The 24,577-nt window shown below is 40.1% G+C and overlaps 1 protein-coding gene across 2 annotated transcripts in view; it reads right to left on the bottom strand.

Moving 5' to 3' along the window:
• Window positions 1–1,660: 1,660 nt before the first annotated feature.
• Window positions 1,661–24,577, bottom strand: part of CREBRF (CREB3 regulatory factor) — a 54,010-nt gene continuing 31,093 nt past the window's right edge. For both annotated transcript variants that reach the window (XM_026456426.1, XM_026456425.1), the window contains exons 6-8: window positions 22,725–22,798; window positions 12,226–12,348; window positions 1,661–2,123 (exon numbers count right to left, since the gene is read on the bottom strand). In XM_026456426.1, coding sequence (XP_026312211.1) covers window positions 2,008–2,123; window positions 12,226–12,348; window positions 22,725–22,798 — 313 coding nt within the window. In that variant the 3' untranslated portion in view covers window positions 1,661–2,007. The remainder of the gene's footprint in view (window positions 2,124–12,225; window positions 12,349–22,724; window positions 22,799–24,577) is intronic.

Here is a 24,577-nt window from a genome sequence, read left to right on the forward strand (position 1 = left end):
CATTGTTCATTTGTTACTGGGTGTTCTAGATCAAACCTTCACAAGCTATAGCTTCATATGCTATAGCTTACAAATAGGGTTAAAAGAAAAGAACAAATTATACTTTGACACTTTATAGTCAAAGTATAATTCAAAAAGAAATCCTACAGTGGGTAATGGAGAAATAGATAATTTTACCAGCAGCTGTGCCTGAAATTTTTGGTATTTTTTTTCCTTGCTAAATATGCTTTTTTTCTTTTTTTAGTTTTTAAGCCACCAGTTTTCAGAGTTCAAAACACAAGATTTGAGAATAAAACAGTAAGAGAGACAGGATGGAAAAATCTGTGGGGGAAGGTTTATAATGCTGCCTTGACATAAGAAATTTCTCATCAAGAGGTAAAGCTTGAACACAGTTAAAACACTGACTAATGAAGCTGTTTTATATGAGCAAAAAAGAGCACCTAAAAACTAAATGTGTTAATGTTTCTCAATTCTAGAAACTATAGAAGAATAAGTCACATGTTAAGTTTGAAGAAGCTAGTTTGAAAATACCTGTACAAAAATATAAAAATCTATAAATTGTTTTTGTTTTAAGCCTGTGTTGATCTTTGAAAATATTACATGCACAATAATACATCAATTGGAAAAGTGGCAACTAAAGAATCAGATATTTTTAGCTTTTTTCTTTCTTTACATATATATATATACATAATACAATAAAAATAATCTATTTTGTTGTCTGGTGGAAGTATACTACAATAAGCTAAATAAACATTTTAATTTTCAAAGTCAAAAACTATTTTACCAATAGCTTACTAAAATGAAATATATTAAAATTTCCTACAGTAAGTGCAGAAATAAAAGACATCTAAATGGCCACCAACTTATCTACTATGGAAGCGAACTAGAGGAACAGCAAAATAATATTTGTATGTATGGATGCTCCTTCTGTAGATAATTGGACCCAAACAGAAATAAAATTCACAGTTCAGTAAGATCCCTAACCCTGACCTTTTTTTTTTCTTTTTTTTCTCCTTTTTTTCATACATTCATACAGTATCATGTAAGCTGTGCAAAACTTTACTTAGACTGGCAGTTTGCCATATCAGTTGCATTTGTCTTTGGTACAAAAAATAAAACAATCGCAATAATGTGCAAGTATTTGTCTTCTTCCGGTCAAGTACCGAAATATGAGTTTTCTAGAGCCATCTTTTTTTTGTTGTTTTTTTGTTTTGTTTTTTATACAATACACAGACTCTGTGGCATATATCTACATTTCAACATAGTCCTATATACATTCAAAAAATCTGAAAAAGAGTTGGAACAAAAAAACATTTAAACCCCATAATTTTTCCATCTATATATCTTGTTTTTTCTCATTAGGGTTTTCATCATACAAAATATTACCAGTTTTATAGTTTCCCCAAAATACAAGGCACAAAGAATATGCTTTTTTTTTTTCTTACTTGCACAGACATTTGTGTGTGTGTATATATATATATATATTTATATATATCATCTTGAGCTCTGACAATGAACATCTAATATGGCCCACAGGCACAAGTGCTGGGTGTGCCATATACAAGTGAGATTAATGGTTGTGGAAAATTAGAACAAAAAGCAATAATTCTAAAAACAATTTAAACCGACCGTTTAAAAAAATGCTTCCTCAATTTTTTTGTGTGTGGTTCAGAGCATAAATCTGCCACAATACTTGGCATTTTACTATTTCACTCCTCCAAAATGTTTTGATTTAACAGATTTTTGTAATCTGTACCTAAACATTTACTTAAACTATGATTTTCAATTCTGATGCCAGTAGCAGTTTTAATCATGGTTTATGCTCTGAAAATGCAATAATCAAGTATTTTGGATCATGCTTCACTTATGCTACTTAGTTCTTAAAACAATGTAACCTAATTGTAAATGTTTACATAATGCTAACTGACATGCAAAACAGAATGAAAATTTACAATGGATAACGTGACAAAACGCAGACATTTCTGACCAGTGGTCCAATGAGGCTGATTAAACCTTTGATGTTGGTATCCTTAATCCTACAAGGCCTCCAGTGGGATTCCCTTCTGCAGTCTTCTCTAACACTTGGTTAACAAATTCTGAGGTTTGCCCAGCAACCGGCAGACCTGAAAAAAAGAATAAATGGCACATGTAGACACAGAAATGGAAGGCCACGAAGGGAAGGGAAGGAGCTGGTAACATCTGAGGATCAGGTGTGGCCCTCAGCTTGATACTGGTCCCAAATGAATTCCCTGGCACTTGTTATTGCAGCTCAGAAAACAATGCTACCCTTCATATTACTGTCAAACCAGGAATAGCCATGAAAAACCGTAAACCAACATTTAAAGTGAGGTAGATGACAAGTGTCACAGTCCAAATAACAGTCCAAACCTAAACCCAAAGCCTGCCAACAGGCACTGCTTCCCATGTCCTGGTTTTCCCTGTTCTCTCAGCCAGTCTCTTCCAATTACTCTAAACTCACCAAGTTCCATGGGTGGGCTTCACCCATGAAACTGAAAATATAGACCTGAAGGATGTTTTGGGTCATTTTTATAATTACTGGATACAGTTTAAGTTTACTTTACTTCATTTTAAAAAAGTGAATGAATGAATAAGAAATGTTGGAAGAGAAGAGGGAGAAGGTGGGAACAGCATAAGTATGTAGATTTTCTCATCTTCCTCATCTTCCATAGTAAGACCAAAAGATAAAATCAGTAAATCAAATAACAGAGGTTTAAGTACATTTTTTAAAGTATTAAGAAAAATAAAAAGGATGGAAATAGAAATATATTTGTCAGCCAGGCACGGTGGCTCACGCCTGTAATCCCAGCACTTTGAAAGGTTGAGGCAGGCGGATCACCTGAGGTTGGGAGTTCAAGACCAGCCTGACCAACATGGAGAAACCCCATCTCTACTGAAAACACAAAATTAGCCAGGCATGGTGGCACATGCCTATAATCCCAGCTACTCGGGAGGCTGAGGCAGGAGAACCGCTTAAACCCGGGGGGTGGAGGTTGTGGTGAGCCAAGATCGTGCCACTGCACTCTAGCCTGAGCAACAAAAGTGAAACTCTGTCTCAAAAAAAAAAAAAGAAAAGAAATGTATTTGTCGGCCGGGCGCGGTGGCTCACACCTGTAATACCAGCACTTTGGGAGGCCGAGGCAGGCAGATCACCTGAGGTCAGGAGTTTGAGACCAGCCTGGCCAACGTGGTGAAATCCTGTCTCTCCTAAAAATACAAAAAATTAGCTGAGCATGGTGGTGGGTGCCCATAATCCCAGCTACTCAGGAGGCTGAGGCAGGAGAACTGCTTGAACCCAGAAGGCGGAGATTGCAGTGAGTCAAGATTGTGCCACAAGACTCCAGCCTGGATGACAAGAGTGAAACTCCATCTCAAAAAAAAAAAAAAAATATATATATATATATATATGTCATTGCTCATAGGAAGAAGTAAAAAGATATCAAAAATATTGGCCGGGCGTGGTGGCTCAGGCCTGCCATCTCAGCACTTTGGGAGGCCGAGGCGGGCAGATCACAGGTCAGGAGTTTGAGACCAGCCTGGTCAACAAGTTGAAACCCTGTCTTTACTAAAAATACAAAAATTAGCTGGGCATGGTGGCAGGCACCTGTAATGCTAGCTACTCAGGAGGCTAAGACAGGAGAACCACTTGAACCTAGGAGGCAGAGGTTGCAGTGAGCTGAGATTACACCACTGCACTCCAGCCAGGGTGACACAGCAAGACTCCGTCTCCCAAAAAAAAAAAAAAGTGTGTGTGTGTGTGTATATATATAGATACAAGCTTAGCCATGTGATCAAACTTAGCATGACCAATAATGAGACAATCTGATATTATGTGGCTCCTGACTGATGGAATGAAAAGGATGTATGATGCATTTTTACCAGAAAATCTAACTGCATTTAGTCATGAGGAAACAGATAAATCCAAATGTTGAGACATTTTACAAGACCTGGATTTTTCATAAAAATAAAATAAGATGGGGAGACTGATGTATACTAAAGAAAACAAAAGAAGAGATATAACTAAATGCAATGTCTGATCCTCGACTGGATCACACACGCAAAAAAATGAAAAATGCTATAATGGACATTATTGAGACAACTGGGAAAAATTAAGTATGGATTCCATATTAGATATTATATCAATGTTGAAGCACTAGGATGTGACACTGGCATTGTGACTAAGAGAATATCCTTGACTTCAAGCAATACAGGCTAAAATAGTTAGAGACAAAGAATCATGATTTTTACGAGTTATTTTCAAATATTCTCTGTCCAAAATATACAGGTAGACAGAGGTAGAAATAAAGCAAATGTAGCAAAATATTAACAACTGGTGAGGGCTGGGTGGGGTGGCTCATGCCTATAATCCCAGTGCTTTGGGAAGCTGAGGGGGAAGGATCACTTGAGCCTAGCCTGGGCAATATAGCAAGAACCTGTCTCTACAACCATGAAAATAAGTTTGCTGCTGGCCAGGTGGGTGGCTTACTTTGGTGGCCCAGCACTTTGGGTGGCCAAGGTGGGTGGATCACTTGGGGTCAGGAGTTTGAGACCAGTCTGGCCAACATGGTGAAACCCTGTCTCTACTAAAAATGCAAAAACATTAGCCAGGCGTGGTGGTACACGCCTGTAATCCCAGTGATTTGGGAGTCAACTGAGGCAGAGAATCGCTTAAATCTGCAAGGCAGAGGTTGCAGTGAGCCAAGATCACACCATTGCAGTCCAGCCTGAGAGACAGAGTGAGACTCCATCTCAAAAATAATAATAAAAATAAAAATAAACTAACTAACTGGACATAGTGGCACACACCTGTAGTCCTAGCTACTTGGGGGTTGGTGCCGAAAGATCGCTTGAGTCCAGGAGTTGGAGGCTACAGTGAGCTATAATAGCACCACTGCATTACAGCCTGGGTGACAGAATGAGACTCCATTTCTTAAAAACAAAGGCAATGAATTTTAAAGAACAACGAAAACAATTGGTGAATCTAGTTGAATGAAACGTATATGTTCATTGTAAAATTCTTTCTTCTATAGGATTAAAATCTTAAAAGTTGACAGACAAAATAAGTACACATTTTATGTTACAGTTACAAGACTACCCACAAGGTAAAAACATAAAGCTTTGCAAATTATCAGAGGATACAAACAAAAGTGAAACCATAATGGATCATATAAAGGAAAAAAACAAAGGTCACATAAACAAACTCTAGCAGATCTTTTGATGAGAGCACTAAAACCAAACATAGATCAATTTTTTAAAAAAATGAGCTAAACTCACCTATTAAAGAACAACCTCCAGAATAAATAACAAGGAAAATCCAAATGCATGCTACATAAAAAAATCTAGGCCAGGCATGGGGGCTCACGCTTGTAATCCCAGCAATTTGGGAGGCCGAGGCGGATGGATCACGAGGTCAGGAGTTTGAGGCCAGCCTGACCAACACAGTGAAATCCCGTCTCTACTAAAAATACAAAAATTAGCCAGGCGTGGTGGCACGTGCCTGTAATCCCAGCTACTCAGGAGGTTGAGGCAGGAGAATCGCTTGAACCTGGGAGGCAGAGGTTGCAGTGAACCGAGATCACGCCATTACACTCCAGTCTGGGCGACAGAGCGAGACTCTGTCTAAAAAAAAAAAAAAAAAAATTTAAAAAATCTAAGAAAAGATTTTCTGATATCTGAATTAAAATATAGTTAAATTTTAATTTAACTAAAATGTTGTGTGTGTGTGTGTGTGTGTTTTGAGATGAGGAGTACAATGGCACTATCTTGGCTCACTGCAGCCTCCATCTCCCAGGCAAAAGCGATCCTCTCGCCTCAGCCTCCTGAGAAGCTGGGATTACAGGCTTGCATCACCATGCCTGGCGAATTTTTTGTATTTTTTTTTTTTTCTATAAATGGGGTCTTCTTATGTTGCCCAAGCTGCCTTCAAACTCCTGGGCTCAAGTGATCCTCCTGCCTTGGTCTCCCAAAATGTTGAGATTATAGGCATGAGCCACTGCACCTGGCTAAAATGTTTTAAAAGGATGTAACTAATATAAAATGATTCAGAAAGATTGAAAATAAAAGAGTAGACAAAGGAATACCAAACAAATATAAATAATAAGATTATAAACAATACCAAACAAATAAGAAAACTACATTCATGACAATACCAGACAAGAATACTTTGTGACGATAAAAACTGTAATTCATAATGCAGATTTAGTACTAATAAATACTATTCAAACATCCTGACATTCTGAAGCAAAAACACAGAAAATATGAGATGAAACTGAAGTACATTACTGGGAACTTTTCTCAGTTCTACACAGAGTAAATGGACTGCCACACCAAAAAAAAAAAAAAAAAAAAAAGAAAGGAAAAAGCTTAATTAAAAATACCTATCAATCTATCAATACGTGGGACTCTTACTATAAAATAGAAAATACATCTTCTTTTAAAACTCCTGTAGAACATTAAAAACAAAATTGTAATCTTATATTAGGTAGCCAAGAAAATCTCAATACAAAAAACTAGAGATCAGTAGTAAAACTGGAAAATAATCCCTACCTGCAGGGGGAAATTTTAAATCTCTCTCAAAGAATTCTTGGGTTAAAGAGTAAATCAAACCTAAAATTTCAAAGTATTCAGAAAACAATAAAAATGACAAATCAGAACTTATGTCAGAATTTATATCAGCTAAAGTAGCCCTAAGAAGAAAATTCAAAGGCTGTTATTTATACGAATGGTCAAGAAAGAATAAAAAGAAAAAAATTAAGCATCTAGCAACTCAAGAAATTAGAAGAACTGGTGAGTTAAGAGCTGGTTTTGGGGGGAGAAAGTAGAATAACCTATAATGAATCAAGAAATTAGGGAGAACAGACACAAAATAAGAAATGAAAATGGAACAGATACAGATACAGATACAAAACTAACAACAGATACAGAAGAAATAAAAAATCAAACAAAAATGCTTTGTTCACTTTTAATAAATTTGAGGCCCAGGAGGAAGTAATTTTTCAGGAATACATAAATTACCAAAAACCACTCCAGAAGAATTTATAACCTGACAGAAATTACCTTTAAGAAAAATAAACTCAGCTAGGCTCAGTGGCTCATGACTGCAGCACTTTGAGAGGCTGAGGCGGGAAGATCACTTGAGGTCAGGACTTTGAGACCAGCCTGGCTAACATGGTGAAACCCGGTCTCCATTAAAAATACAAAAATTAGGCCGGGCGCGGAGGCTCATGCCTGTAATCCCAGCACTTTGGGAGGCCGAGGCAGGTGGATCACGAGGTCAGGAGATCGAGACCATCCTGGCTAACGTGGTGAAACCCCATCTCTACTAAAAATACAAAAAAAAAAAAAAAAATTAGCTGGGCGTGGTGGCGTGCGCCTGTAGTCCCAGCTACTTGGGAGGCTGAGGCAGAAGAACGGCGTGAACCCAGGAGGCAGAGCTTGCAGCGAACTGAGATCGCGCCACTCCACTCCAGCCTGGGCAACTAAGCAAGACTCCGTCTCAGAAAAAAAAAAAAAAAAAAAAATTGCCGCATGTGCTGGCACATGCTACACGGAAGGCTGAGGCATAAGAATCACTTGAACCCAGGAGGCAGAGGTTGCAGTAAGTCAAGATAGTGCCCCTGTTACTCCAGCCTGGGTGACAGAAAGAGACTGTCTCAAAAAGAAAAGAAAAAAAAACTCCAACCCATTTAAACTGGTCCAGAGGCAAATTCTGGGAATAGAGCTGTATAGCTGTTGTTATTGTTGTTTTTGAGAAAGAGTCTCACTCTGTTGCCCAGGCTGCAGTGCAGTGGTGCAATCACTGCTCACTGAAGCCTCAACCTTCCAGGTTCAAACTGGTCTTGCACTCCTGGCCTCAATCAATCCTCCCACCTCAGCCTCCCAAAGTGTTGGGATTACAGGCATGAGCCACTGCATTCAGCCACCACATAGATTTTTAATCTTCATTTCCACATATAAAACAGAGCACAAAATGGCAAAACCATAAACCCATGGAAAATATTTACAAGTGATAAGGTATCCCTAGGAACCCCAATATTCAAGAAGATGGGAACAAACTACCAAAATCTTTAAGACATGTATGGCAACAGCATTATCAATATTTATGTGGATGGGCCAAAAGGAAGTAATGCAAATGAAAACCAAAAAAAATGTAAATAGCCAATAGGTTACCCACTGGCAAATACAGCACGGTCAACTTGAGAACCGCAGCTAAAGCTGTGAGGGATTTTCTCCAACCCAATACTGAATACAAGGTGAGTACAAGGAGCCCATGGTTGGAAGTGAAGGGGCGCACAGTTGAGCCTCTGTGAGCTCTGAAAATGGACCAGCCAGGACTCTTGCAGGACAAGAGCAAGCCGTGATAAAAACAAAAAAAACTGGCCAGGCACAGTGGCTCAGGCCTATAATCCTAACACTTTGGGAGGCCAAGGCGGGCAGATGTCAGGAGTTTGATACTAGCCTGGCCAACATGGTAAAACCCCATCTCCAGTAAAAACACAAAAATTAGCCAGGCATGGTCGTGTGTGCCTGTAATCCAAGTTACTGGGGAGGCTGAGGCAGGAAAATCACTTGAACCTGGGAGGAAGAGGCTGCAGTGAGCCAAGATCACGCCACTGTACTCTAGCCTGGGCGACAGAGACTCTGTCTCAAAACAAAACAAAAAACTCTGGGGTTGAAATTAAAATCGAGCAAGAAAGGAACTAAAGACATGAAACAGAGATGGTCCATATAAAACGAGGGAGGGGAGCAGAACAAGAAATCTCAGGGCCGGGCGTGGTGGCTCATGCCTGTAATCCCAGCACTTTGGGAGGCTGAGGTGGGCGGATCACGAGGTCAGGAGATCGAGACCATTGTGGCTAACATGGTGAGACCCCCATCTCTACTAAAAATACAAAAAAAATTAGCCAGGCGTGGTGGTGGGTGCCTGTAGTCCCAGCTACTTGGGAGGCTTAGGTGGGAGAATGGCGTGAACCCAGGAGGCGGAGCTTGCAGTGAGCTGAGATTGTGCCACTGCACTCCAGCCTGGGTGACAGAGCAAGACACAGTCTCAAAAAAAAAAAAAAAAAAAAGAAATCTCAGAAAGCCAGGTGCCATTTTTTTGTTTTTGTTTCAGAGATACGTTGCCCAGGCTGGTCTAGAATCTTGACCTCACATGATCCTCCTGCCCCAGTCTCCCAAGTGACTAGGATTACAGGAAAATGCTACCAAAGCTGGCGTGCCATGTTTTTTTGTTTTGTTTTTTTGAGACAGAGTCTCACTCTGTTGCCCAGGTGGGAGTGCAGTGGCACAATCTTGGCTCACTGTAACCTCTGCCTCTTGAGATCAAGCAATTCTCCTGCCTCAGCCTCCCGAGTAGCTGGGACTACAGGCACATGCCACCACACGCAGCTAATTTTTTGTATTTTTAGTAGAGACGGGGTTTCACCACGTTAGCCAGGATGGTCTTGATCTCCTGACCTCATGATCTGCCTGCCTCAGCCTCCCAAAGTGCTGGGATTACAGGCGTGAGCCACCATGCCCGGCCGCCATGTTTTTAAATGTTAACTGAAAAGTGGAGACTCTGTGAAAAAAGAAAAGCTATTCTGAACCAAACCTCCTTTTAGAAGTTCAGAGGAACTAATTTCATATATATATGAACAACAGAGAAGTATCAAGGTCAGAATCCCACAACTTTTTCCAAGAAAAAAGAGAATAAAAGACATTAAAGAAAATGGCACGATACATGAGAGAACATAAATCAGAAATAGAATAACTAAGAAATAAGGTGACAGAATTCAGAAAAGAATTAGAAATACAGAGGAAAATTCCTGAAATTAAAAGGAACCTAAGATCAGCAACTAATGACAGCAAATAATGCTTTAAGAGAAACAGAAGGCAAAAAGGAGAAATAATGTTAAAAAAGGAATGAAGAGATAAAAATGATTCAAGAAAAAGTGACACAAGGCAGGAAGACCATTTGAAGTCAGGAGTTCGAGACCAGCCTGGCCAACATGGTAAAACTCCATCTCTACTAAAAAATACAAAAATCAGCCAGGTGTGGTGGCAGATGCCTGTAATCCCAGCTACTCAGGAGACTGAGGCAGGAGAATCGCTTGAACCTGGGAGGTGGAGGCTGCAGTGAGCTAACACTGTGCCACTGCACTACTGCCTGGGTGACAGAAAAACACTGTTGAAAGAAAGAAAGGAAAGAGAGGAGAGAGAGGAAGGAGAGAAAGTAGAGAGAGAGAGAGACAGAGAGAGAGAGAGAGAGAGAAAAGACAGACAAATACTAAAGATGGGCCAAGAAGAGCCAACCTACAGATATGAGTCCCCACAGAAGAAAAGCAAACCAAGGGAACAGATCAAACACTAAAAACATTTGAAAGTACATATTGAAAGAGCACAGTATAAACATAAAAATAACTAAAAATTACCAACTCTAAGATATAACCTAGTAAAATCACTGGTATTTAAAGGAAAAATCCTTTTGACACCTAGGCAAAAACAGCAAAGTACTTATAAGGAAAAAATAATTAGGCAATATTAGCTTTTCTTTGTTTTTTTTTTTTTGAGACGGAGTCTCGCTCTGTCGCCCAGGCTGGAGTGCAGTGGCCGGATCTCAGCTCACTGCAAGCTCCACCTCCCGGGTTTACGCCATTCTCCTGCCTCAGCCTCCCGAGTAGCTGGGACTACAGGCGCCTGCCACCTCACCCGGCTATTTTTTTTTGTATTTTTTAGTAGAGACAGGGTTTCACCGTGTTAGCCAAGATGGTCTCGATCTCCTGACCTCGTGATCTGCCCATCTTGGCCTCCCAAAGTGCTGGGATTACAGGCTTGAGCCACCGTGCCTGGTATCTCTTTTTTTTTTGAGACAGAGTTTCGCTCTGTCACCCAGGCTAGAGTGCAGTGGCGTGATCTCGGCTCACTGCAACCTCCACCCCTCCTGCATTCAAGCGATTCTCCTGCCTCAGCCTCCCAAGTACCTGGGATTACAGGCGCCCGCCACCACGCCCAGCTAATTTTTGTAGTTTTACTAGAGACGGGGTTTTACCATGTTGGCCAGGCTGGTCTTGAACTCCTGACCTCAAGTGATCCGCCTGCCTTGGCCTCCCAAAGTGTTGGGATTATAGGCATGAGCCACCACACCCAGCCAGTATTAGCTTTTCAATAGCAACACTTTATGCCAAAAGAAAATGGAGAATCATATTCAAGATACTCAAGGAAAGAAAACACGAGTTGAGGATTTTATACCTGGTAAAACTGACTTTCAAGTGTAAAGGAGTACATAAGCTTACCAAACATATAAGATGTTTACATTAAAAAATAAAAAGGTAAAAATAACTTTTTCTTGTAATGTTAAATTTCCCCCTGTAGCTAACAAAGGAAGAATAAAAATGCTTTTAAAAATAAAAGGAAAGAAAAGAAAGAAATGCTATGAAAGAATACATAAAAAATTAAAATAGCATCAACCCATTTGAAGAAAAGGTCAAGCACAGAGTTAATCCATATGGAAGCATGAAGTAAGTGATTGCTGAGGAAAATACTGATGTTTAGGGTCTACTCTCCACCTGATTGTTTTCAATATAAATATAGTTTTGTTCAAGAAAAACATTTGACCTTTTATTGTGTAAATTAAATTTTGGGAGTTTTCGTGAGTTGTATAATGCTGGATGCCTTGGATGCTACTGTTTGTCAGTGACTTTCTCCTATAACAGCTGAGCTGAGTTCTCATGTCTACGTTTATACTAGCTAGCTCTCTCTTCCCTGTTGGCTCTCAGTTGGCCTGACGTCTAGATCCCTGCCTCTCTGATCCTCCCCACATTGTGCAATCTTTTCTGGGATGGGAAACCAGAGAGCCAAGTTTGTTAGAATCCTGTGAAATGCATTACTGAGTAAAACAAGTAAGAATCTCTACACTAAAGTGCAAACTGTAGGCTTGACAGCTCTGGGACCTTTTGTCCTCCATGAAAGGTTAAAGTTGCTAGAAGTTTGTTTTTCTTAAATGTTAAAATAGTTTCATGATTAAGTCTAAATTACAAACTGTGGTCACCTGCAACACATGCTTATGAAACACTAAATCTCAGAAGATAAAATTACTCATAAAGGAGAGTGATTACAATGAGAGCACTTAAGTTTTTCCTTCAACTAAAATAACTTTTAATATCCCCTTAAATTATACATCTTATACATATTATTAATTGTTATGAATTTATCTAATATTCTTCTTACCGAGAGTATCTTTAATGAGGATTTCAAGCTTCTGCCCCATGTTGGGTCCTCTCTCATCTCTTGGATTCTGTACCCGGTTTACAATCTCTTGCTTGATGGAGTTGATTACAAACAATAAATTATCTGTAAGACAAAACAAAACACTTATGTCACTACCATGAAAGACTTTCCTTTTAATTATGTAATAACAGATAATTAAGAAATTGAGAATGTGTAAGAAAGCATTAAGCAGTGATGATTACAAGTGGCTCCTACCCAAAGAGACTAATTTCAAATGATGTGGCACTTGGTTTTTAAAAAGATCTCAAGATTGGCCAGGTGTGGTGGCTCACGCCTATAATCCCAACACTTTGGGAGGCCAAGGCAGGTGGATTGCTTGAGGTCAGGAGTTAGAGACCAGCCTGGCCAAATGGTGAAACCCTGTGTCTAATAAAAAACACAAAAATTAGCCAGGTGTGGTGGCATGTGCCTGTAGTTACAGCTATTCCAGAGGCTTCGGCAGGAGAATTACGTGAACCCAGGAGGTGGAGGTTGCAGTGAGCCAAGATCTTGCCACTGCACTCCTACCTGGGCGACAGAGCAAGACTGTCTCAAAAAACAACAACAACAAACAACACTAACAACAACAAAAGAACCCCTCAAGATTACTGGGTATGCACTTTTGATAATACACTGCACTGTAGCCAGGTGTGGTGGTGTGCACCTGCAGTCCCAGTTACTTGGGAGGCTGAGGCAGGCGAATCGCTTTAGCCCAGGAGTTGCAGGCAGTTGCACTAGGATAGTAACTGTGAACAACCACTGTGATCCAGCCTAGGTACCACAGTGAGACCCCATCTCCAACTAAAAAAATGGCAATGAAAAAAGACAACACACTGTAGAGATGCATCAATGTCCACCATCCTGTAAGCAACTTGCCCTACTTGTCTTCACTGGTTTAAGACCTGATAGAGCCTGATAGTGCCTGCTATATCAAATCATAGGACCTTAGTAAATGTTTATTAAATAAATCAAACCAAGTCCCTCAAAAACAAAAGCTTTAAAAACAGATTTCCCCACCTTGAAAAGCTTTAAAACAAAACAGAACAAAAAGTAAGTTAAGGCCAGGTACGGTGGCTCACACCTGTAATCCTAGCACTTTGGGAGGCTGAGGCGGGTGGATCACGAGGTCAGGAGATAGAGACCATCCTGGCTAACACGGTGAAACCCCGTCTCTACTAAAAATACAAAAAATTAGCTGGGCGTGGTGGCGGGTGCCTTAAGTCCCAGCTACTCAGGAGGCTGAGGCAGGAGAATGGCGTGAACCCAGGAGGCGAAGGTTGCAGTGAGCTGAGACTGCGCCACTGTACTCCAGCCTAGCTACAGAGCGAGACTCCATCTCAAAAAAAAAAAGGCAAGTTAACCCAAAGTAAGGAGGGAAATAATAAAGAGCAGAAATGTATGTAACAGAAAACAAACACACAATAAGGAAAATTAATGAAGCCAAAAACTGGTTCTTTGAAATGATCAACAACACTGACACCCCCCACCCAGGTAGATCCATCGTGAAAAATACGAGATGACGCCAATCACATCTGTAACAAAAAAGGTGTCATCACTTTAGAATCTACAGATATTAAAAGGATAACAAGAAAATATGGTGCTAACAAATGTAACAACTTGGATGAAATGAACAAATTTCTTGAACACACGATTTAAAATCCATATAAGAGGCCAGGAAGGCCGGGTGCAGTGGCTCACGCCTGTAATCCCAGCACTTTGGGAGGCCGAGGTGGGTGGATCACCTGAGGTTAGGAGTTCGAGACCAGCCTAGCCAATATGACGAAACCCCATCTCTAATAAAATATAAAAATCAGCTGGGCATGGTGGCAGTTGCCTATAATCCCAGCTACTCGGGAGGCTGAGGCAGGAAAATTGCTTGAACCTGGGAGGTGGAGGTTACAGTGAGCTGAGATTGTGCTACTGCACTCCAGCCTGGGCAACAGAGCAAGACTCTGTCTAAAATAAAAAAGCCTGGCATGGTGGCTCACATCTGTAATCCCAGCACTCTGGGAGGCCGAGACGGGTAGATCACTTGAGGCCAGGAGTTCCAGACCAGCCTGGCCTACACACTGAAACCCCATCTGTACTAAAAATAAAAATAATTAGCCAGGCACAGTGGCACATGTCTGTAATCCCAGCTACTCAGGAGATAGAAGCATGAGAACTGCTTGAACCTGGGAGGCAGAGGCTGCAGTGAGCTGAGATCGTGACACACTGCACTCCAGCCTGGGCAACAGAGTGAGACACTGTCCCAAAAGAAAAAAAAAAAAAATCCATACAAGAAGAAATAAAGCATCTGAATAGCTTTTCCTAGTAAAAGAATTGAAATTACCAAATATCTTCCCCAAAAAAAAAGAACCCAGAAGGTTTTAATAGCAAATTCTATCATAGATACAATGAAGAAATAAAATTGATCTTATAAAACTTTGTCAAACAAAAAAGGAAGACAGATCATGGTCCAACTAATTATATGAGGCCAGTATAGCCCTAGTACTAAAACCTTATAAAAAAAGAAAATAAAAATCATAGACCAATATCCCTCTTGAATGTAGACACAAAATCCTTAACAAAGCATTAACAATGGAATCCAACATATTAGAATAGAATATGAAATATTAGCAATAGATTCCAATATAAAAAGGAAGATATATCATAACCAAGTAGAGTTTATTCCAAGAATGCAAGGTTGGCTTAACATTCAAATATTAACAAATGTAATTCACCACTTTAACAGGTGAATATGTGATGTATTAACAGAATAAAAGAGAACAATACATGATTGCTCCAACAGATGCAAAAAAATCATCAACACCCATTCATAATAAACAAAACTAGAAATAGAAGGAAATTTTCTCAAAATGATAAAGGATATCTCATCCACAAAAAAGCACAACACAAACATCATACCTAAAGACAGAAGGTTTCCCCTGAGATTGTAAACAAGGCAATCACCACTCTATTTAATATTGTGGCTGTTCTAGACATTTTGACAAGGCAGAAAAACAAAAGCCATAAAGATCAGAAAGGAAGAAATAAAACCATTCCTATTTGCAGATGATGACTGTGTCAGCAGAAAATCCCGGGGAATCTACACACCTACTACTGGAACTAAGAGTAATACACAAAAACATGTTTTATACATTAATACCAAAGAACTCAAAATTTCAAAAGCAATTCCATTTACAGAAGCACTAAAAAACATAAAATACTCAGGATTACCTCTAATAAAAGATGTTCAAGCACTCTACACTTAACACTGTAAAAGATGGCAGAGAGAAACTAACAAAGACTTAGCTAGGTGGAGAGAGATACCAGGTCCATGGATTGGAAAACTCCATTTTAAGATAGTAGTTCTCTCCAAATAGATCTAAAGAGTCAAAGCAATCCCAATCAAAATTCCAGTAAGCTTTTCTGTAAAAGGTGATAAAGTAATTTGAAAATGTATATAGACATGCAAAAGACCTGTAATAGCCAAAACAGATTTAAACAAAAAGAGCAAAATTGGAGGTCTAACAAGAACTAGCCCTACCTGACTTAAAGATTTACAGTAATTAAGACAGTTCTGTACAGTGATGAAGACAATTTTGTATCCACATGACTGGGCGCGATGGCTCATGTCTGTAATCCCAGCTCTTTGGGAGGCCAAGATGGGATGATCCCTCGAGCCCAGGAGTTTGAGACCAACCTGGGCAAGACAGGGAGACCCCGTCTATATATATTTATCTTTTTTTCTTTTTAAAAATAATTTAAACAGAGACAGGGGTCTCAATATGTTGGCCAGGTTGGTCTTGAAACTCTTGACCTCAAGCAATCCTGCCAACTGACCTCCCAAAGTGCTAGGATTACAGGCATAAACCACCCTGCCCAGCCCCATTTCTATTTAAAAAAAAAAAAAAAAAGTTTTGTATCCACATAAAGGAAGATAAATGTATCAATAAAATAGAATACAGTATCTAGAAGTAAACCCATAAATATATGGTCTATTGACCGAACAAAGGTGCAAAAACAATTCAATAGGGAAGGGAAAGTCTTTTCAATGTATGGTGCTGGATCAACCAGATATTTACATGGAAAAAAATGAACATCTTTTACCTTACACCATATGCAAAAATTGACCTAAAATAGATCATAAGCCTAAATGCAAAACCTAAAACTATGTAAATTCTAAGAAAAAAAAATACAAGAAAAGATTTGTAAATGTTGGAGTCGGCAAAGGTTTCTTACAACACAAAAAATCATGAAATATAAAAAAATTGACAAATTGATTCATCGAAATTAAAAATGTTTGATCTTTGAAAGATGCCAATGAGGGCCAGGCATGGTGGCTCATGCCTGTAAGCCCACCCAGCACTTCGGGAGGCCAAGGCAGGTGGATCACTTGAGGCCTGAGGTTAGGAGTTTGAAACCAGCCTGGCCAACATGGCATAACCCTGTCTCTACTAAAAATACAAAAATCAGCCGGGCGTGGTGGTGCACACCTGTAATCCCAGCTACTTGGGAGGCTGAGGCATGAGAATCGCCTGAACCCGGGAGGCAGAGGTTGCAGTGAGCTGAGATCGCACCACTGGACTCCGGCCTGGAGAACAGAGCGAGGAAAGATAAGAAAGATAGAAAGATGGAAGAAGAGGGGAGGGGAGGAGAGGGAGAGAAAGAGAAAAAGAAGAGAGACAGAAAGAGAGAGAAGGAGAGAGGGAGAGAAGGAAAGAGGCAGAGAGGGAGGGAGGGAAGGGAGGAAGGAAGGGAAGGAAGGGAAGGAAGGGAAGGAAGGGAGGGTAGGGAGGGAAGGGAGGGAGGGAGGGAGAGAGGGAGGGAAAGAAAGGAAAGAGAGAGGAGGAAAGAGAGGGAGAAGAGAGAGGGAGAAAGAGAGAGACAGATGAAGAGAGACAGATGAAGAGAAAGATTAAGAAAGAAAGAGAGAGAGAAAGAAAGAAAGAGGAAAAGAAAGGAAAAGATGCCAATGAGGAAAACAAAAAGTCAAGCCAAAGAACTTATATCCAGAATGAAGAACATTTCCTTATTTATTTACTTACTTACTTTGTTTTTTTGTTTGTTTGTTTGTTTGTTTGTTTGTTTTGAGACGGAGTTTCACTCTTGTTGCCCAGGCTGGAGTGCAATGGCACAATCTCAGCTCACTGCAACCCCGCCTCCCGGGTTCGAGTGATCCCTTACCTCAGCCTCCCGAGTAGCTAGAATTACAGGTGTCCACCACCAAGCCTGGCTAATTTTTTGTATTTTTAGTAGACACGGGATTTCACCATGTTGGCCAGGCTGGTCTTGAACTCCTAACCTCAGGTGATTGGCCCATCTCAGCTTCCCAAAGTGCTGAGATTACAGGTATGAACCACTGTACCTGGCCCAGAATAAAGAACCTTTAGAAGAGAAACCAATTTTTTAAAATGGCAAAATATTTGAACAGACACTTCACAACAGAAAACATATGAACAGCCAATAAGCACAAGAAAGAGGCTCAATGTTATTAATCAGAGAAATGAAAAGTTAAGACCACAATGAGATACCATCACACACCCATTAGATTTGTAAAAGTAAGAAGATCGGCCCTGCCATGTGTTGGCAAGGCTGTGGACCAACTAGAACCCTCCTACACTGTTTTTAAGAATGTAAAACGGTACAGGCAGTTTGGAAAACAGTTTAGCAGTTTCTTATACAATTAAATATACACTTATCTTATGAATCAGTTATTCTACATCTAGTTATTTAACCAAGAGAAATTAAAACACATGTCTACCCAAATACCTGTACACAAATACTCATAGCCCCTTGGTTATAGCCAAAAACTTGAAACAATGTAAGTATCCATCAACAGGTGATGAGATAAACAAATAGTAGTACATCCAAACAATGGAATACTAGTTAGCAATAAAAAGGATCTAACTACTGATACAGGTAACAACATGGAGGAATTTTTAAATAATTATGCTGAGTGAAAGTAGCCAGGCAAAAATGTAAACATATTGTGATTCCATTAATGTAAGATCTTAGAAAATGTAAATTATAGTGACAGAAAGCAGACTGTGGCTACCCAGGGATAGGAGTGGAGAGCAGAATAACTTACAAAGGGGCACTAGGAATCTTTTGGAGGTAATGGAAATATTCATTATCTTAATTGTTTCACATATGTATGCATATATGTAAACTAATCGAATTATACCCTTTCAATGTGTAGAGGTACTGTACTTCAATTATACCTCGGTAAAGCTGTGAGGAAAACACATTTTTTATTTCAGCACACAGGATTCCTACAGTCTGAACTTAATCTCTACCTCTTCAGAGACTGCCTTGGTGATTTGAGGTTTTTGTTCTGTTTTTAAAGAGACAGGGTATTTCTCTATCATCCAGGCTGGTCTCAAACAATCCTCCCACCTCAGCCTCCTAAGTAACTGGGATTACAGAAGCATGCCACAATGCCTGGTGTAAAAACCAGTAATTTGTTATTCTTCATCTAGCAATACTGAGAAGGGGCCAATCTAAACTGCAGTTGAAGAGGAAAGTGAGAGGGACAATTTAAAACTACTTTCAGAGGCCGGGCATGGTGGCTCACACCTGTAATCCCAGCACTTTGGGAGGCCAAGGCGGGTGGATCAAGATGTCACGAGATCAACACCATCCTGACAAACACAGTGAAACCCCATCTCTACTAAAAATACAAAAAAATAAAATTAGCCAGGGGTAGTGACAGGCGCCTACAGTCCCAGCTACTCGGGAGGCTGAGGCAGGAGAATGGTGTGAACCTAGGAGGCAGAGCTTGCAGTGAGCTGAGATTGCACCACTGCACTGCACTCCAGGCTGGGTGACAGAGCAAGATCCATCTCAAAAATAAATAAATAAAATAATAATAATAAAAATAAAAATAAAAAAACTACATTCAGGGCCAATATGTGTAAAATGTGTCACTGAACAAGTAAAGTACAGCTAACCTCCTAAATCACTTGAAACAAAAAATCTGTGTTTTCTCCTCCATGAATAATTGAAAGAGAATACTACTTACTCAAGGATATTTGCATACAGGCTAGACTTAGGGAAAACAATGGGGTTCTCCCATACTCAATACGTTAAAAGTAAATAAAGTTACTTTTAAGAGAGAAAACATGGTTGGGCACGTTCGCTCATGCCTGTAATCCCAGCACTTTGGGAGGCCGAGGCAGGCAGATTACCTGAGGTCAGGAGTTGGACACCAGCCTGACCAACATGGAGAAACCCTGTCTCTACTAAAAACACAAAATTAGCCAGGTGTAGTGGTGCACGCCTGTAATCCCAGCTACTCGAGAGGCTGAGGCAGGAGAATCGCTTGAACCCAGGAGGCGGAGGTTGTGGTGAGTCAAGATAGCACCATTGCACTCCAGCCTGGGCAACAAGAGTCAAACTCTGTCTCAAAAAAAAAAAAAAAAAAAAAAAAAAAACAGAAAAGAAAAAGAAAAAACACTATAAAATCTAAAGTAAAACTGAGCAGAATAGTTCTTCTCAAGCCTTGACGGTGTCCAAGCACATTACCGGGCAGGGAGAAAAAATGGAAAGGGCTCTCATGCTACCACAAACCTCTGGTTTAGGAAATAGAAGCGCCTGGCTCTCAGAAATTGAGTCCAAACATTCAACTCATAAACAGATCCTCCTCCTCTGATGCCATATTCATCAAGGGATTTTCTGGTTTTAATTTTTCCATATAGCTTTCTTAGGGACAAAATATGTCAGTCAGGGTGAAGGGCTAACAGTTCTATTTCTCATTCGGAGTCAATCAGTTTCCACAGGATTCACAGAGTAGTCTCCAGTAAGCTTTGGCAGGAGGAATCAATAGAAGGATGTTTGGTGGGATAGGATGAGATGAGTAGTATAGTGGGCCCCTGAAGCTAGTCCCTGGAACAATGCCAGTTCATGACATATTAAAAATGATCAAGACAGGCCGGGTGCGATGGCTCAAGCCTGTAATCCCAGCACTTTGGGAGGCCTAGACGGGCGGATCACGAGGTCAGGAGATCGAGACCATCCTGGCTAACACGGTGAAACCCTGTCTCCACTAAAAAATACAAAAAACTAGCCAGGCAAGGTGGCGGGTGCCTGTAGTCCCAGCTACTCGGGAGGCTGAGGCAGGAGAGTGGCGTAAACCCGGGAGGCGGAGCTTGCAGTGAGCTGAGATCTGGCCACTGCACTTCAGCCTGGGTGACAGAGCGAGACTCTATCTCAAAAAAAAAAAAAAAAAAAAAAAAAAGATCAAGACAACAAAGTATATTTTTCAAAGTATATTTTTCATAAAGCTAAATGTATTTTCTATTATGAGATTATGCCCTCAAATTTTTAATACTAAAATATCCTTCCTTATATGAAATTACAGCAATAGTAGATGATGTTCTTTTTAATGTTCTCACTTGGCAAAATATAAAGTTGGTAAGCCTATGTTCTCAAGTCTCAAAATCTTTTTCAAATTGTAAATCGCAAATTCTAGAAACTACTGGGCTGATAGGTAATGGATAATAACCGTTCCACAGTGACTTCCAGAAGAAGTAACAGTGACTTCCAGATATCTAGGAGGAGGCCAGGGCACCACTAGCAGAGTTCAAGGCCAAAATGTTTCAATAGTAAGAAAGAACAATAGGAAAATGGATAGCTTTGCATTACAACACACCAACAATTATTTTATTTCATTCATTTACTGAGTGGCTGTTAAATAAAACACAAGTTCATTTCATTAAGTTGAAAACTTTACAGTTGAAAATTCTTTTTCTGCCCTCACCAAAGGAAAATAATCAAGATAAAGGATGAAGAAAAACTGCACAGTTTATTGAACACCTATGTGCCAGACATGCTAAACTTAAGAAAACCTCTACAAACAAATAACTGATCATTTTTCACACTGTTTCACTTTCAGATTCAACTTGCCCAAAAGAACCACACATTGAAGAGGACAAATTTTGAGGCAAAGGAATATACTAACTCTTATAACACCAGGCTTAAACAAAATAAGAGAGAAGGGAGGTGTTCTTATCACAGAAGATCAAAACCAGAGCTTCCCATACCCCTGAAGTGCTGTAAAAGGGTTCTAGATGTGTAAAATAATTATCCCCTCAGCTCATGGGGATCTCCTCCCATGAGCAGCCTACTCTTCTTATATTCCATGATGCCTAAGAAATGATAATTTTCTACATGTGCTACGATGTGAAACGCCGAGAAGCACTTTGGTTTAGATCAAATCCAGTAGTTCCCGAATAAGTGCTAGAATGGTTGCATTAAGAATAATCTTGGGCCCAGGTGCAGTGGCTCATGCCTGTAATCCCAGCACTTTGGGGAGACCAAGGCGGGTGGAACAGCTGAGGTCAGGAGTTCCAAACCAGCCTTGCAAACATAGTGAAACCCCATCTCTACTAAAAATACAAAAATTAGCCGGGTGTGGTGCGCAGGCCTGTAGTCCCAGCTATTCGGGAGGCTGAGGCAGGAGAACTGCTCGAACCTGGGAAGCAGAGGTTGCAGTGACCCGAGATCGAGCCACTGTACTCCAGCCTGGGCGACAGGGCGTCTCAAAAAAAAAAGAATAATCTTAGCTGGGTGCAGTGGCTCATGCCTGTAATCCCAGCACTTTGGGAGGGTGAAGTGGGCTGATTGTTTGAGCCCACAATTTGAGACCAGCCTGAGCAACACAGTAGAAACTCCACCTCTATAAAAAATGCAAAAAATTAGCCAGGCATAGTAGCGCACTCCTGTATTCCCAGTCACCTAGGAGGCTGCGGTGGGAGGATCACCTGAGCCCAGGAGGTAGAGGCTGCAGCGAGCTGTGATTGCACTACTGCACTCTAGCCTGGGCAACAGAGTAAGACCCTGTCTCACACACACAAAAAGAGAATGATCTGAGAAACGTTAAAAATATGGATTCTTGAGTTCTACTTGTACACACAATCTAATTCAGAAGATCTGCAGAGAAGCCTAGAAATGTGTATTTTAACCAAGTACACAGACAATTCCAATGAGCAATCAAATCTGAAAAACACAGGTCTAAATTATTCATATGAAGCCTAAAATATCATTATTCAATTTAGGGAAAATATTAAAATCAGTCAACAAAAGTGGCTAACCCAGTAACACAATTATAAAACAGAAGAAATTACTGTGATCTTTCGAGAAATGCAGGTTGCTTTTGCTGCCTATTCTTAATAGTAAAACTTTCCACATCTTTTACAGAAAAAACAAAATAAATACATTATCATGGTCACAAGTGGATCAGCTTGTTAGCGTACAGATAAGATGTGGATTGGGAAGTCACCAGTACAGAAACTTATACTAAAAGGAGGACAAGAATGAAGAAAAATGAGTATGCGGCTTACTGAACAGAAAAACAAATAGGAGGCTAGCCAAAAACTAGGCAGAATACAGGGAAAGCAAATCACAAACCAAAGAAAAGAGAGAGTGCTCAGCAAATCAATAGGTGGTTAATCAACTTCTTAAAACTTTAGGTTTACCATATTCTGTGTTGAGGCCCCATAATTTCACTTTATTAGCTTCATACTGGGCTTTCTTCTTTAACCGACAAGCTCTGTGAAAGGAAGGAGCAGTTAGTTCACTTTCTTTTTCTTTTTTTAATTTCAATTTTATTATTTTTAATTATGGAGAAGGGGTCTTGCTATGCTGCCCAGGCTACTCTCCAACTCCTGGCTGCAAGTGCCCCTCCCTTTTTGGCCTCCGAAAGTGCTGGGATTATAGGCATGAGGCACCATGCCCAGCCTGCTTTCTTTTTTAAGTGAATATTCATCTTTCATTTTCTAACAGCAATCCAAAACCGCTGCCTACTGATGTTTATCAAATGACTGAGTTACCAGAAAACACAACATAATCATTTATGCAAATTGATTTTTAAAAATTTAGCACACATTTAGAAATAAAGCTATGATCAGTACACACCTATTAAAGTGACTATAAAACAAAAATAAAAACAAACAAAAACTGATAATACCAAAAGTTGTAGAGGATGTGATGCCAGTGGAACCCTCATGTATTGCTAGTAGGAATGTAAAACAGTACATATAGCTACTTAGGAGAATAGTTCAGTTTCTTATAAACATATATGCTTGGATATTTATCTAAGACAAATGCAAATATATTCACACAAACATCTGTAAGTGAATGTTGATAGTGGTTTTGTTCGTAATTGTCAAAAACTGAAGGCAACCCAAATGCCCTTCAACTGGTGAATGGATGAACTGTAGTATATCCCCACCCAAAGGAATACAACTCAGCAACAAAAAGGAACAAATTATTACTCCAGGCAACAATATAGATGAATCTTAAATGCATCATGTTGAGTGAAAGAATACAGATTCAGCTGGGCGTGGTGGTTCATGCCTGTAATCCCAGCACTTTGGGAGGCCAAGCCAGGCAAATCGCTTGAGCTCAGGAGTTTGACACCAGCCTGGGCAACATGGTGAAACCCCATCTCTACAAAAAATACAAAAATTAGCTGGGCATGATGGGTCACATCTATAATCCCAGCTACTTAAGGGGCTGAGGTGGGAGTATCCCTTGAGCACTGGAGGCAGAGGCTGCAGTGAGCAGAGATCAGGCCACTGCCTAGGTGACAGAGTGAGATCCTGCCTCAAAAAAAAAGGAAGACAGGTTCAATCAAAGGCTATGTACATACAGTATATTCCATGTACATGACATTATGCAAAAGGCAAAACTATGGAGACAGAAAATAGGTAAGTGGCTTTGAGGAGCTATGGGTGCAGGAAGGGGTTTGCTTTTACAAAGAGACATAAGGCAACTTTTTAAGATGATGAAAATGTTCAGTATCTTGATTGTGGTGGTGGTTATGTGATTGGATATGTTTGTCAAAACTCATAAAAGTATACATTAAAAGATATATATTTTACTGTAAGTTATAGCTCAATAACTCTGATTTACTAAAAAAGCAAACACAAAATAAAGCTATGAAAAAAATTTTATTGTTATACTATAACATAATGCACCAGAGTCCATTCATCTCTCCCCTCTTAAAAACTTTTTCCAGCCGGGCGCGGTGGCTCAAGCCTGTAATCCCAGCACTTTGGGAGGCCAAGACGGGCGGTTCACGAGGTCAGGAGATCGAGACCATCCTGGCTAACATGGTGAAACCCTGTCTCTACTAAAAAAAAAAAAATACAAAAAACTAGCCAGGCGAGGTGGCGGGCGCCTGTAGTCCCAGCTACTCGGGAGGCTGAGACAGGAGAATGGCATAAACCTGGGAGGCGGAGCTTGCAGTGAGCTGAGATCCGGCCACTGCACTCCAGCCCGGGCGACAGAGCGAGACTTTGTCTCAAAAAAAAAAAAAAAAAAAAAA

This window comes from Piliocolobus tephrosceles, chromosome 4 (genome assembly GCF_002776525.5).
Source record: "Piliocolobus tephrosceles isolate RC106 chromosome 4, ASM277652v3, whole genome shotgun sequence".
NCBI lineage: Eukaryota > Metazoa > Chordata > Mammalia > Primates > Cercopithecidae > Piliocolobus > Piliocolobus tephrosceles.